A 16,083-nucleotide genomic window follows, 5' to 3' on the forward strand; every position below is an offset into this window, starting at 1 on the left:
TTCCACTATCCCCATATATAACCTCACACATACGGAGACAGTTAATATTGCCCCAACAATGGGCCCTATTTTTTCGCCTATATGGCTTCTTCAGGGGGGTCTCAAGTTGCTGCTTTTCTGGAGAATGTTCATTTAATCAACTGATCTTATTTGTTAGTGATAATTGAGAAGTGAATCTCTTCATTTGCTGCTGGTGATCTGAATACGCCTTAATTCTCAACTCCTTATTCTAGCAGCTATCACTATATGGATTCGAGATATCCACATATCAACTATTATGCCAGTGTATAAACATTTCCCCACAGCTCAAACCGAATTGCTAAATCAATGATCTTATACAGTGACCGCTTGGTCGCCAACATGCGTTCAAAAAGACGTGAACCTTCCATATTCGAAAAAATGCCAAATACATGGGGTTTATATGAATTTTTTTTTATTGTTTATATATGCAAAGTATATTTAAGATGTTTCAATATGGTTTAATGGATCTTCCATTGCCCAGGTTTTATGCTCCCTGTTTAATGTAACTTTACTTTCTACCTTGATGTTAATTGGTTTCCCCTCAGTTACATTGTAAACCGGTACGATAAGACCTAGTCTTGAGCATCGGTATAGGAAAAGAAATTAAATAAATAAAATAAATAAATAAATGTTAATATATAATTTACATAGTATAGATTCTTTATTCAAAATATGATTATGTATATACATATTGACTTCAAATAAAATGTTATGTTTAGTAAAATTTGATTCTGTTAAATTCAAATTTCTTTGTTTTCAAGCTTTAGCTAACTAGGTCATGTTTTTACTCCTATTAAGTCTGCTTGTGATCAGAGAAGATTACGTACCTGTAACGTTCACACAACCCTCCCTTCTTCCTTGTTGAGAATTTATTTCCTGACTTTGCTAAGCAATTTAACTGAGTGGCAGCTGATTTAGCATCAGGCAAGGCTTGTTTCATGCATGCTTAAAAGCTTTTTCTGGAAAAGTTTCCAGATATTCTGATGCATGCAATACAGGTCATGTCATTGAGCTTCTGTCATCTAAGAAATACAGCAGTTGGTTTTACTTTCTCATAATCTAGTTTGTAAAAGAAACTTTTTTTTCCCATGTACAATAGTTTCACTGTTAGCATAAAACATGTACACAGGTTGTCAAAGGTGTACTGCAGAATTTAAATTTTTAGCTATAGATTTCCATAGACTTTACTGCATAAAACTAGGGGGTCTTAGTAATAAAGGTTCAATATATTGCTTTTTGCAAAGCTGATCAACTAATACAACATTGCATGGAAAATGTTTTGCTATTAAGGTATGCAAAGCAGTTTTTTTTTTTAAGCACTTTGATACAGAAGCCTAAGGGTTTCTGGAAGTAGATATTATTTTAAGGTAGCGCTCCAGAAAGTTGAGAGGTTCACTGCATTTAAAATGTTTACTTATGTATCCTGGAACATGTGAATCCTCCCATAAATCAGTGTTTCCCAACCTTTTCAAGCTGAAGGCACACCTACATTACCACAGTGCAGTCATGGAGAGAATTCATATGGCCAAAAGAAGAGTTATGGAAGCACTGAAAGCCCTACCAATCTGTCTTCTAAATTTGAAAACAAAGGGAGAAAGGAGACAGACACTCATGAACGTATCACAATAGACTAGCTCCCCCAATATACAAGTGCAGGGGAAGTGAGAAGTCTGTGTGGTGTGGACAGTTGGTTCCATTATCTTGGCTGCTGCATGTGGCTCCAGAGCTCCTTCACTGTTATTGCTCCCAGCGGAGTGAAGAATGTCTAAAACTAAATATTTGGTTATGTTCAGTGTCACTGGTAAACAGTTTTATATTGTTCTGGGGTGGGTGTGTGTGTTACCTGCTTAGCATTTATGGATAAGCATAATAAATATATTTTAAATAAATGTTTGCTTTAAAAATTAACATACAAGTGGCTTGGCATGCCTAAAACCTCATCCACAGAAAGTTGTGCCTGTTCTGTCAAGAAATAACTTGTGTAGGTGAACTTAAGTCCCAAACTTTGCTGCCCAGAACGCCTAACTCCAGTGCACGTAAAAGAATGCGCAAAATTGGGTTACACGTATACTTTTATGCGCACTGAGTCCTAAATTATTTTGTAGTCATTTATGTGCATAAGATTTGAGTTTTATGTGCATATATGGTTTTGAAAATCAGGTCCATTATGAATCAATACTAGTGCAACTTCTCATATGGATCCAGCTAAAATTTTAAATTGGGAAAAATGGGGAATAGTTAAACAGTGTTTGAGAGGCACTATGTTCATGAATTCTTTCTTCTTTCCAGGAGCTGGTGAATCAGGGAAAAGCACAATTGTAAAACAAATGAAGTAAGTTTGAAAATTTCAGAAGTCGTGAAAAAAATGAATATATGCTGAATTTTGCAGGCATCCAATTTCATTGTTTTTCCCTTTTTAGGATTATCCATGAAGCTGGTTATTCAGAAGAAGAATGTAAACAGTATAAAGCTGTTGTCTACAGCAACACTATACAGTCTATCATTGCTATTATTAGAGCAATGGGAAGACTGAAGATAGACTTTGGTGATCCAGCAAGAGCTGTGAGTATTGAGAGAGCATGATGAGATGAACATCTAGACTAACCTCTTGTATTGGCATTTTAATTCTACATAAGATATGGCATTGTAAGCTCTTTTGAGAATAGTTTTCAAATATATTTGTATTCTCTAGGCTGAAAATTTCCCTACCTTTAGCACCACAAACTGCATGTTTTGTTTCACAATATGCTTACATTTAGCCATGGTGAAAAAGAGCAGGGAAAGCAAATTATGCATTTATTTAACTTTATTTAAATTCATTTATATTCCACCAATTCATAAAAACAATCTTGGTGGAGTACAGCATAGCAAATCAATGTAACAAAATATAATTAAAATAAATTAAAAATAACAAAAATCCAATATACCGTGAAATAATTAAAATGAAACGATTAGAAAATAAGTTTAAATAACCAAGATTTGACTTGATTCTGAAAAGTCAAGTTAGCAAGTCTGGGATTATACCTCCACAAGGAGGGCATTCCAGATCATAAAGGCAGCTACATAAAAGGCCCCAGCTCTAGTTTCAGTGAACTAAAACATTTTGTGAGAAGAAACATTTAAAAGTTATGTTCCAAAAGACCTAAGGGAAGGGGTAGGAGTATAAATATTAAGAGTTGAATACAGATGACCAGGAATATTATTAGAAAAGCAAATTCAGAGGATGAGAAATCACAAAATTGGTAGTTATTTGGGGTAGGCTGCAATGATAGACCTCGCTTCTAGTTTAATTCTGTCTCGCAGACATACTTTTATTTATATGCCAGTCTCCTCCATTGTCAACTCCAGACTCTGCTTTCCATCAGTACATAAGAACTTAGATATGCCATACTGGGTCACACCAAGGGACCATCAAGCCCAGCATCCTGTGTCCAACAGTGGCCAATCCAAGTCACAAGTACATTGCAAGTACCCAAACATTAAATAGATCTCAAGCTACTATTGCTTATTAATTAATAGCAGCTTATGGATTTTTCCTCTACGAACTTATCCAAACCCTTTTTATACCCAGTTACACTAATTGCCGTAACCACAACCTCTGACAACAAATTCCAGAGCTTAACTATGCGCTGAGTGAAAAAGAATTAACTTCGATTTGTTTTAAATGAGCTACTTGCTAACTTCATGGAGTGTCCCCTAGTAGTCCTATTATCTGAGAGTAAATAACTGATTTATATTAACTTTTTCAAGTCCTTTCATGATTTTGTAGACCTCTAAGAACATCTGGATTATAATTAAGTCTGTCATGCTCCCTCTCTGGCCTCCTTCAAATCCAAACTAAAAACTCATCTTTTTGAGGCTCCTTTTAACCCCTAGTTCTCCTGATCATACCCTTGTTAGCTGTAACCATTTTCCATAATATGTTAAACTCCCTAATTCTTATTTGTCTGTGTCTTGAATAGACTGTAAGTTGTATAGAGAAGGTACTGTCTCTTAATGTGTATTTATACAGTGCTGCATTATGTCTACTAGCACTATAATTTAAGTAGTAGTACTAAGTTGCAAATGTAGTAATAAAAAGAAGTCCAAGAGGACAATAAGGCAGTCACATAGATGGGAGTGTCTGGCAGGCTATGCAAGGGACCTAGGAAGCAGGATGATAGAGTAATGGCCATACTAATATGATTAACTATTTAAATTATTACAAAGTGGAATGGAACGAGTAAATGTTAATCAGTTGTTTACTCTTTCGAAAAGTATGAAGACTGGGAAGACACAGTTAGTAGGTAATACATTTAAAACGAATAAGAGAAAATATATATATATTTTCACTCGACATAATTAAGCTCTGGAATTCATTTCCAGAGGATGTGGTGAAAGCTATTAGTGTAGCTGTGTTTAAAAAAAGGTTTGGACAAGTTCCTGGACCATTATTAAGGTATAATTGCAGAAATCTACTTGCTTATTCTTGGGATAAGCAACTTAGAATATATCTACCCCTTGGGATCCTGCCAGTGACCTGGCTTGGCCACTGTTGGAAGCAGGATACTGGGCTTGATGAACCTTTGGTCTGACCCAGTATGGCAAATCGTATGTTCTTAAGATTGTGGATAGACATGGGAAGAAAGGGATGCTGGGTCTGAACTGTGTGGCAGATCATGTATCATCTTCTGCCTTAGATGCTGGAGACCAAATGAGAAGACAAAAGCTGTCCTGGATAAGTAGTTTATAAATAATCACATTCTACAGCTTGGATATATCCTTGCAATATGGACAGGAATAACTGGGCAGACAGGATGGTCTTTTTCTGCTGCCATCAACTCTATATGCTACTATCTAAATATATTTTTAATTATGGAAATATAATTACATACTAATTGACATACTCTGTCTAGATATCCTGAAAAACACACATTTGTTGTTCTTGAACAATAATTGAACATTTCTGCTGTACAAAGCTACCACAGATCTGTCATGACTAAGGACTTGTTACATCAGGTCTCAAGAGTACTTACAATGGAAAAATTTACTTCCAAAACATTACCTATTTATTCATTAGTTTTTCTCCTAAGTACACAGGGAAAACATGTTATCTACAGATCCAAGAAGAGCTATTCTACACAGTTCATTTTCAGTCTATTTCATACAGTTATGAATTTTAAATGGTTTAAATAGTAATACAAGGATGTCATAAAGTTAAGAACATTCACTTCTATTGCATATATTTTATTTATTTATTTTATTTAAAGCTTTTTTATACCGGCATTCATGATAGGATCACATCATGCCGGTTTACAGGAAACAAGGGGGTGATAACCTAGAACATTTAACAGGTGACAAGAAGCAAAAAAGTTACAATAAAACAGGGGAGGAGGAAATGGGAGAAGATAAGAGGCTTGAAAGGTTTTTAGGAATGAGAACAAAAAACAAGGAAAACTATTTACATATAGCTGAAAACAGTATTCATAAGTCACAAAGTAGTTATTTTGTGTAGAATCTATTTAATCAGAACAATATATGTGCCATGCATGCTTCTTGTATAATTGTCCAGGTTCCAGCAATATTTACTTACACACATTCACTCTACTGAGACAACCTTTATTTTAAAGACACAGCTATTCCTAGTATGGCTTCCAGTAATTTTCAGTTTTATTCTGCATGCTTGCTAAGTGACTATAATCAAGCACTCACAAGGCAAACCCAGCCACATTATACCCCCCCCCCCCCAAAGAAATCAATATACAAAAGTGTGGCAGGAAATCGTATGGTAACAAAATTGCTTGCTGCAATATATACACATATAGTATTATAATCATAATTTTTATATGGAATACTTACATGATCAGACAAATAAGCAATGCTAGCTTTAAAAAAAAAAAGCCCCTAAAATACATACTTTAAATTTTGGCATTAACTGGAAATTTGCTGAATAGGTTCATAAAATAATAGTTTCTTATTTGCAATTGGTATTCACCATGGACATCACATTAATCAGGCACATGAGGTGTGGCATCGTCCAGCAGTGCTAAGGATGGAACATTTACTAACGGGCTACAAAGGGTTAGAAGCCCCTTTGGTCATGCACAGTTAGTATACTGCATGGCAGTGAAGCCCTTTCAGTCCTAACATAGCTTGCAAAGTTAAAAAATATCACTAAGGGCATGTATTTATTTATTTATTTTTATATACCGACATTCGATCTGAGATCACATCGGTTTACATTCAGGTACTGTAGGTATTACGCGCTCTCGCGTTGAGGTGAGGTGAGCCTGTTTGTTGGAGGGGATGGTAAGTAGTCCAGTATTTTTGGATCGCAGGTTTCTTTGAGAGGTGTATGGATGAAGGGTGTCCTTTAGCCAGTCCATCTTTTCGTTGTTGATGGATTTGTGCATGAGGATAAGGGCTTTGTATTGAATTCTGTGGGTTATGGGGAGCCAGTGGAGGTTTTTTTAGTATGGGGGTGATGTGTGTGGAGCTCTTGCTGTTTGTGAGTGATCTGGCTGCCGCATTTTGCAGTAGTTGGAGGGGTTTGAGGGTGGAAGGTTGGGAGCCCAAGGAGAATGGAATTACAATAGTAGAGTTTGGAGAAAATGAGGACCTGGAGTACAGATCGATAATCTTGAATGAGTAGTAGGGGTTTGATTTTTTTGAGGACTTGTAGTTTGAAGTAGCCCTCTTTTATTATTGTATTGATGTAAGTTTTTGTCCCTATATGTAGCATCTTGCACTTATCCACATTAGATTTTTATCAGCCATTTGGATGCCCAATTTTCCAGTCTCACACGGTCTTCCTGCAATCTATCACTATTTCCTTGTGATTTAACTACTCTGAATAATTTTGTATCATCTGCAAATTTGATTACCTCACTCATCGTATTTCTTTCCAGATCATTTATAAATATATTGAAAAGTAAGGGTCCCAATACAGATCCCTGAGGCACTCCACTGTCCACTCCCTTCCACTGAGAACATAAGAACATAAGAAAATGCCATACTGGGTCAGACCAAGGGTCCATCAAGCCCAGCATCCTGTTTCCAACAGTGGCCAATCCAGGCCATAAGAACCTGGCAAGTACCCAAAAACTAAGTCTATTCCATGTAACCATTGCTAATGGCAGTGGCTATTCTCTAAGTGAACTTAATAGCAGGTAATGGACTTCTCCTCCAAGAACTTATCCAATCCCCCTTCAAACACAGCTATACTAACTGCACTAACCACATTCTCTGGCAACAAACTCCAGAGTCCAACCGTGCGCTGAGTAAAAAAGAACCCCCTCCGATTAGTTCCAAATGTGCCCCATGCCAACCTCATGGAGTGTCCCCTAGTCCCTCTACCGTCCATTTAATCCTACTCTCTGTTTCCTGTCTTTTAGCCAGTTTATAATCCAGGAAATGACATCGCCACCTATCCCATGACTTTTTACTTTTCCTAGAAGCCTCTCATGAGGAACTTTATCAAATGCCACCTGAAAATCCAAATATATTACATCTACCAGTTCACCTTTATCTACATGTTAACTCCTTCAAAAAAGTGAAGCAAAACCATGTCTTTCTATATGTTCTCTGATTTTGATATTTCCATTATTTTTCCTGGCACTGAAGTCAGGCTAACTGGTCTGTAGCTTTCCAGATCGCCTCTGGAGTCCTTTTTAAATGTTGGGGTTACATTAGCCACCCTCCAGTCTTCAGGTACAATGGATGATTTTAATGATAGGTTACAAATTTTTACTAATCTGAAATTTCATTTTTGAGTTACTTCAGAACCCTGGGGTGTATACCATCCGGTCCAGATTTGGTTCAGTCCATCTAAATCATTACCCATGAAAACCTTCTCCAGTATGGGTATCTCCCCAACATTCTCTTCAGTAAATTCAGAAGCAGAGAAATCATTTAATCTTTCCGCGATGGCCTTATCTTATCTAAGTGCCCCTTTAACCCCTCGATCATCTAACGGTCCAACTGACTCCCTCACAGGCTTTCTGCTTCGGATATATTTTAAAAAGTTTTTACTGTGAGTTTTTGCCTCTACAGCCAACTTCTTTTCAAATTCTCTCTTAGCCTGTCTTATCAATGTCTTACATTTAACTTGCCAATGTTTATGCTTTATCCTATTTTCTTCTGTTGGATCCTTCTTCCAATTTTTGAATGAAGATCTTTTGGATTGTGATACATTACAGGAGGACCTTTCAAGTTTGGAAATTGGGCATCCAAATGGCAGATGAAATTTAATGTGGACAATTGCAAGGTGTTGCATATAGGGAAAAATAACCCTTCCTGTAGTTACACGATGTTAGGTTCCATATTAGGAGCTACAACCCAGGAAAAAGATCTAGGCATCATAGTGGATAATACTTTAAAATCTTCGGCTCAGTGTGCTGCAGCAGTCAAAAAAGCAAACAATCGGGCCGATACAGTAAGGTGCGTTAGTGTCGGGCGCACCCGCATTTGCCGCACGCACAGTTTGAAACACATACCGCTCGATACTGTTTTTAAATGGCATGCAAATGCAAGCCGCGTCCAACGTGCGTCCAGGAAGCGCAATCCATTTTACTGTATAGGCGCTATACAGCGCCTATACAGTATCCTGGGTGCGCTGGTACCTGTCATTTCAAATGACATTTGAAATGACAGGTACCAGGAAGTGGATACAGGAGAAGGGCTGACTGACCCCCTAACTGTGACCCCCTAACTCCCCCCAAACTTTCCACCAGCCCCCGCTCACCTGCTCTGGCCGCGTCCATCTCCCGCGCTGACAGCTCCGGAGCAGCCCCAGCCAGCCCCGCTATTCCCTCCCACACAGTAACGCGCGCCCCGATTATCGCTTTTTAAACCTGCAGTTTTGCCGCGCTTTTAACCTGCTAATTTAACGGCTACCCCTACCCCTGCGTTAGTGTGGAGAGTCAGGCAAGCCGAGACTAAATTTCACGGGCCACGCCGTGACCTCGGACGTCCGGCGCTCAGGTCACGGCGTGCACTCATTACGTTTTAGAGAATAGGGAGCCATGGGGAGCGCCCGATCCACCCCGGGCTGCTGAAGCCGCCCTCGCCGCCGGCTGCCCCCGGGAGGAGGGGAGAGAGGACTGGGGCTGCTCCGGATCTGTCAGCGCCGGAGATGGACGCGGCCAGGGCAGGTGAGCGGGGGCTGGCGGAAAGTTTGCCCGATTCACTTCGGTCTTGTCCCGGGGAGTTAGGGGGTCAGGCAGTGAAGTGGGGCTGGCTGGGGCTGCTTCGTGGCCCGTGAAATTTCGTCTCGACTTGCCTGACGCTCCACACTAACGCAGGGGTAGGGGTAGGAGGTAAATTAGCAGGTTAAACGCGCGGCAAAACTGCAGGTTTAAAAAGCGATAATCGGGGCGCGTGTTACTGTATGGGAGGGAATAGCTAATCCGATAGTTTACATCTCATATACATGTCGCGGGCAGAAGAAAGGGTTACCCGTAGATTTAAAGAGGCGGTAAGGATGGGTTAAAAGGGATAGTGAATCGCAGGTAGGACTAACACGGCCAAATTGTGAGTAGAAAGCGGGTTAGAAGCAGGGTAACCGCGGCCGCACTTTACTGTATCGGCCTGAATGTTAGGAATTATTAGGAAGGGAATGGTTAATAAAACGGAAAATGTCATAATGCCTCTGTGCACCTTGAATACTGTGTACAATTCTGGTTGCTGCATCTCAAAAAAGATATAGCACAAGGGAGAAGGTACAGAGAAGGGTAACCAAAATGTTAAAGGGAATGGAACAGCTCCCCTATGAGGAAAGGATGAAGCCGTTAGGGCTGTTCAGCTTGGAGAAGAGAGGGCTGAGGGGGGATATGATAGAGGTCTTTAAGATCAGGAGAGGTCTTGAACGAGTAGATGTGAATCGGTTATTTACTTTTTCAGATAATAGAAGGACTAGGGGGCATTCCATGAAGTTAGCAAGTAGCACATTTAAGACTAATTGGAGAAAAGTCTTTCACTCAACGCACAATTAAGCTCTGGAATTTGTTGCCAGAGGATGTGGTTAATGCAGTTAGTGTAGCTAGGTTCAAAAAAGGTTTGGAAAATTTCTTGGAGGAGAAGTCCATTAACTGCTATTAATCATGTTTACTTAGGGAATAGCCACTGCTATTAATTGCATCAGCAGCATGGGATTTTCTTGGTGTTTGGGTAATTGCCAGGTTCTTGTGACCTGGTTTGACCTCTGTTGGAAACAGGATGCTGGGCTTGATGGACCCTTATTTATTTATTTAACACTTTTAATATACCGACCTTCGTAGAACACATCAGGCCGGTTTACAAAAAACTTAGGCAGGCAGAAAATACAATGAACACGGAGGGGGAGGAAAGGGAGCAGGCGAGAGCAGGGAGTAACGGGGGGTAGGGGCGAGAGCAGCTGGAAAGGATAGGGCAGCAGAACGAAATGAAATAGGAACTCTAATTGAACGAAGAAGTAACAAAGACAAAATATCGCAAGATAGTTTACAGCATTTACAAGAGTTCTTTACGTAGGGAAGGGAGGGGAAGGGGCTGGGGGAAACTGGGAGGGTAAGTGGCAGGGGGAGGGACAAGGGAGGGTGGGGGGAGGTGAGAAGAGGGGAGGGGAGGGGTCAACTGAAGAGGGGGGTTGGCTAAATTCCAAGAGGAGGACGGGGGGGACGGGGACACAGAGCTATGTCTGGTTGAAATCTGGGTAGGCTTGCCTGAAGAGCCATGTCTTGATGCCTTTTTTGAAGGTTTGCAAGGAGGGTTCAAGACGTAGGTGGGGGGGAAGTGAGTTCCAGAGTGTAGGGCCGGCAATGGTGAAAGCCCTTTCTCTGGTGCTGGTGAGGTGCGCAGTTTTGAGGGGTGGAGTGTACATGGTGCCTGCAAGGGCGGTTCTCGTGGGGCGATTAGAGGTACGGAAGTGAGGAATGTTGTTGAACCATGCAGCCTTATGTTTGTGGAGGGCATTGTGAAGGATGGTGAGGGCTTTGTATTGGATGCGGTAGGGGATCGGTAGCCAGTGTAACTCCTTAAGTATAGGGGTTATGTGATCAGATTTACGGGTGTTAGTTATGATTCTTGCCATAACATTCTGTAGGATTTGTAGGGGTTTAATGGTGGAGTAGGGAAGGCCTAATAGGAGTATGTTGCAGTAGTCGAGTTTAGCAAGGAGGGTTGTCTGCAGGACCAGTCGGAAATCCTGGGCGTGGAGGAGTGGCTTAAGTTTTTTAAGGATGCACCAGCATGGCAATTTCTTATGTTCCTCACACGATTGAATCCCAAGCTACAGGCTGCTCCCGAACACAAAGGGGTCCAACAGACACCCAGCCAGGTGCCAACGGGCACAACACCACCAGTGCTGCTGGTAACAGAAGGGGAGACAGCTTTAACCCAAAACAACGGGCCCTAGGTGGGAAGCGTTGGGTTCTATACCTCAAACAGTTCTGAAGGGCAGACCACCACATTGAGGTACCAAAATACAGCGGGAGGCTTTAGGGGAGGCTTCAACTGAAGCAGGCCCTGCATGAAACGTATAACTATAGACTGTACAGATATGGACGTACCATTTACACCTTGGTGGTATGCGCCAGCTGCACGGAGATGAACTCTAACGGAGTTGATCTTTAAGCCAGCTTCTGATAGATGTAGAAGATAGTCACACAGTTTTTGTGTGGGGCAGAAGGACGGATCTAGGGCCTTCTACTCAAACCACACAGAAAACATCCTCCACTTCAGTCCACAGGACTTTCTAGTGGAAGGCTTTCTAGAAGCCATCAGGACCTGAGACACAACCTCTAAAAATCAAGCAGCTACAGGATTAATCTCTCAAAATCCAGGCTGTGAGTTACAGGACCTGGAGGTTGGGATGCCACAGCTTGCCTTGATCTTGTGTGATGAGAACTGGAGAAGTCCCCAGACTGATTGGTCTCTGTATGGCCATCTCCTGTAGGAGTGGAAACCAGACCTGTCTTGTTCAATGAGGTGCTTTGAGGATCATAGCCCCCCCTGGTGCTTTGAGGTGCTTTGAGGATCATAGCCCCCCTGGTACTTTTAGATTTGTCTTCTGCCTTTGATACTGTGGATCATGGGGTTTTATTGAAACGGCTTACTGAAATTGGCATAGGAGGCACGGTATTTCACTGGTTTGCATCTTTTCTTAATAATAGGTCTTTTTGTGTAAAAATTAATAATGCTACCTCTGAAAAATTCGTTTTTCAGACTGGTGTTCCGCAGGGATCTACATTATCAGCCACACTTTTTAATATTTATGTTTTACCTATATGTCATTTTTTAAATGGACTTGGATTAACATTTTATTTGTATGCTGACTATATTCAGTTTTTAGTACCTATTGAAAATTCAGTAGAGGCCACGTTAGAAATCGTTAAAATGTATATTTTATCTTTAAAACAATCACTTCAACACTTGCGTTTAGTTCTGAATATGGACAAAACTGGAATTGTGCTTCTTGAACGCAAGTGTCATGTTAAAAATATTCCAGATTTGATGTTAAATGCTAATACTAAAATAAGTCCTGTGTTTTACACCCGTGACTTAGGAATTATTATAGACACAGAATTCTCTTTTAAAAAGCATATTGCCACCAAATTGAAAGATGGTTATTTCAAACTATTAACTTTAAGAAAGTTAAAGCCGTTCTTAGATTTTAAAGATTTTAGATCTGTTTTACAGACCCTGATTTTTGCGAACCTCGACTATTGTAACTCTCTATTACTTGGCCTACCTCTTTCAAATATTAGACCACTACAGGTCTTGCAGAACGCAGCAGCACGCGTTCTGTCTGGTAAACGGATATGTGACCATATTACCCCCACTCTGATCAAGTTTCATTGGCTTCCAATCCAATATCGTGTACAATATAAAGTGGCCTGTTTAATTCAAAATGTTGTACATGGGGAGCGAACGGAATGGCTGAATACATCTCTACGCCTGCACATACCTCAGAGAGACCTGAGATCGGCTAATAAGGGCTTGTTATCAATTCCCAATATTAAATCGGCAAGGCTTACACAAGTGAGGGAACGCGTATTGTCTGTTGCTGGAGCAAAACTGTGGAACTCCTTACCAACGTCTCTGAGGTTATGTACTGAAAAAAAACAATTTAAAACTGACCTCAAGACTTGGCTATTTAAATGTGCTTTTACCGAATATGAGCTTTTAACATCGAACACCAAATAATGAAGACTGTAGTAAGATATGAATAAGAAACACCTTCTATACCAGCATTGTTGAATTAATTGGGCTGAGTCTTTTATGGTTTGTCTGCTGTTTTTGTGATTTTGATTATTTGTTTTAATCTTACATTTTAATTAACCTATTTTACTTTTACTGCTTTTAATAACTAACTTATTTCATACTTAACAGTTATTACTTTTTATAAATGTATTGTATTTATTATATGTTTTAAACCCTGTAAACCGTTGTGAAGGCATGTCTGATGTGACGGTATAGAAATACAATAAACTAAACTAAACTGTCCTCGCAAAGCTTCAAGAGAGTCTTAGCATCTAAGGGAATGGGAGGATACGCATACAGAAGACCCTTGTCCCAATGATGGGCAACGGCGTCAAAGGCTGTTTTGCCATCTGATTTGTACAGGGTTGTTGCCAGAGGATGTGGTTAGTGCAGTTAGTATAGCTGTGTTTAAAAAAAGGATTGGATAAGTTCTTGGAGAAGTCCATTACCTGCTATTAATTAAGTTGACTTAGAAAATAGCCACTGCTATTACTAGCAACAGTAACATGGAATAGTCTTAGTTTTTGGGTACTTGCCAGGTTCTTATGGCTTGGATTGGCCACTGTTGGAAACAGGATGCTGGGCTTGATGGACCCTTGGTCTGACCCAGTATGGCATATTCTTATGTTCATGGCAGTCTGTGCCTTTCCAGCTGTTAACGGAGCAGGACTCTCGGCACAAGGTGTTGGAGATCTTGCAATTCCTGGATGCTCCGAAGGAGGTGGTGGTTGTCCCAGTCCATGACATCTTTAAGGAGCTGGTAGCCTGACTCTGGAGCGCCCCATATCTGTTCCTCTGGTGAACCGCAAAACAGATGCAGTTTATCTGGCCCATCCTACCACTGGGTTAGAGTGGCAACAGCTCCCCCACCAATTGGTTGTGGTGGAATGGGCCTTGAAGACGAAGAGGCTTCGCACTCACACCTCAGCCTCCCTGGGCCAAAAACATAGGGCTCTGGATGCTCTCAGACGCCGGGTGTTTCAAGGCGCTATGTTAGTGGTCAGGATTGCTTGATACCAACTCTATATGGGTCGGTACTCAAGGAACCTCTGGAAACAGGCCCGGGAGTTGGGGGAACGTTCCTGCAGCAAATCCAGGAGGAATTTCAGAGTGTAGTGCAGCAGGGCCTAGAGTGTGATAAACATGCGGTTCACTTTGCGAATGACGTGTTCGAGACGGCCATGAGAATTGCCGCAGCAGGCACTGGGGCTCGCTGTACGGCTTGGTTGCATGCCTCCAATCTGCACCCAGAGGTCCAGGATCCCCTGGCAGATTTTCTTTCTACCATTGAAAACCTGTTTGGGGACAGGATTAAAGAGGCAGTGGTGAAACTGAAGGACTATGATGACACCCTTCAGCAGTTGTTAGCCAGTACTTCAGATAGCCGGCCTCCCAAGAAGCCCAAGCAGTATCTAAGGTGGCCTTTTTACTGACCGCGCAAGTACCCAGCGGTACCTACAGTGAGACCTCAACGGCCTCTGGCAACACCGAGGATGTGACAAACTCACACGCCTTGTCCGACCCCCAGCCCTGCTGCAGAACTCAGTCACGTGATTTTGACTGGCAGCCAAGGAGCATGAGCCAGCCTCCCCCGCCCCTTGATGACGATTCCCCAGTGGGGGGTTGACTGCAGTTATTCGCAAACCAATGGACTTTGATTATATCGGATCTCTGTGCACCAGGGGTACATTGTATTTTCAACGAGTTTCGAACATAAGATAATGCCATTCTGGGTCAGACCAAGGTCCATCAAGCCCAGCATCCTGTTTCCAACAGAGGTCAAACCAGGCCACAAGAACCTGGCAAGTACCTAAACACTAAGAAGATCCCATGCTACTGATGCCAGTAATAGCAGAGCCCATTTCCTAAATCAGCTTGATTAATAGCAGTTAATGGATTTCTCCTTCAGGAACTTATCCAAAACTTTTTTAAACCCAGTTACACTAACTGCACTAACCATATTCTCTCTGGCAACAAATTTCAGCGCTTAATTGTGAGTTGAGTAAAAGAATTTTCTCAGATTAGTCTTAAATGTGCTACTTGCTAACTTCATGGAGTGCCCCCTAGTCCTTCTATTATCCCAGGACAAGCAAGATGCTAGTCCTCACATATGGGTGACATCAGTAATGGAGCCCTATGTACGGAAAACTTCTGTAAAAGTTTCTATGAAACTTTTGACTGGCACCAGAGTGCCTACTGAGCATGCCCAGCATGCTATGATATTCCCTGCCACAGGGGTCTCCCTTTAGTCTTCTTTTTTCCGCGAAGCAGTTAGCCTCGCGGATATTAGGAGTCCTGTGGGATTCTCCACAACTTTTTCCTCACGGAAAACTCTAAAAACTTCAACCGCAAAGGGTCTCCCTTAGTTTAGACATCGCGGTAAGTTTTTACCGATTACGCGGTTCCGTTCCGTTTCTACAAATTTTTTACCTGAGTCATAGGCCGTCAACGGCTGTCCGGCTACAGAATGGCTACAGGTTTTAAAAAATGCCCAAAATGCACAAGGAATATGTCCATCACAGACCCTCACCAGGACTGTGTCCTCTGCCTTGGTGAAGGGCATGACGTGAAGAATTGTCCCTTATGTGCCACGATGACCTCGAAAGGTCGACGTCTGCGGCTCGACAAAATGGACCAGTTATTCAAAATACAACTGGTTACTGCTCCACCTACTTCCACACAATCGTCTCCGGCTGGGTCGATTAGGAAAGTCGTCCTGAAAAAACGTCATTCAGGTGAGTCGGGAGACGCTCCATTTTCCTCCCCCTCGCCATCGTCCAAGGCGTCAACATCGGGCAGTGAGAGAGCCCGCGAAAAAGACAAACATCGCCATCGGCATCGTAG

The 16,083-nt window shown here is 41.5% G+C and overlaps 1 protein-coding gene across 1 annotated transcript in view; it reads left to right on the forward strand.

Annotated features, from left to right (window-relative positions):
- LOC115098648 (guanine nucleotide-binding protein G(i) subunit alpha-1) overlaps positions 1 to 16,083 on the forward strand; it is a 235,577-nt gene that overhangs the window by 97,322 nt on the left and 122,172 nt on the right. Inside the window, exons 3-4 of the mRNA XM_029615409.1 lie at positions 2,311 to 2,353; positions 2,442 to 2,583. Of these exons, the coding sequence (XP_029471269.1) occupies positions 2,311 to 2,353; positions 2,442 to 2,583 (185 nt within the window). The remainder of the gene's footprint in view (positions 1 to 2,310; positions 2,354 to 2,441; positions 2,584 to 16,083) is intronic.

The sequence above is a fragment of the Rhinatrema bivittatum genome, chromosome 9 (assembly GCF_901001135.1).
Source record: "Rhinatrema bivittatum chromosome 9, aRhiBiv1.1, whole genome shotgun sequence".
In the NCBI taxonomy this organism is placed as follows: Eukaryota; Metazoa; Chordata; class Amphibia; order Gymnophiona; family Rhinatrematidae; genus Rhinatrema; species Rhinatrema bivittatum.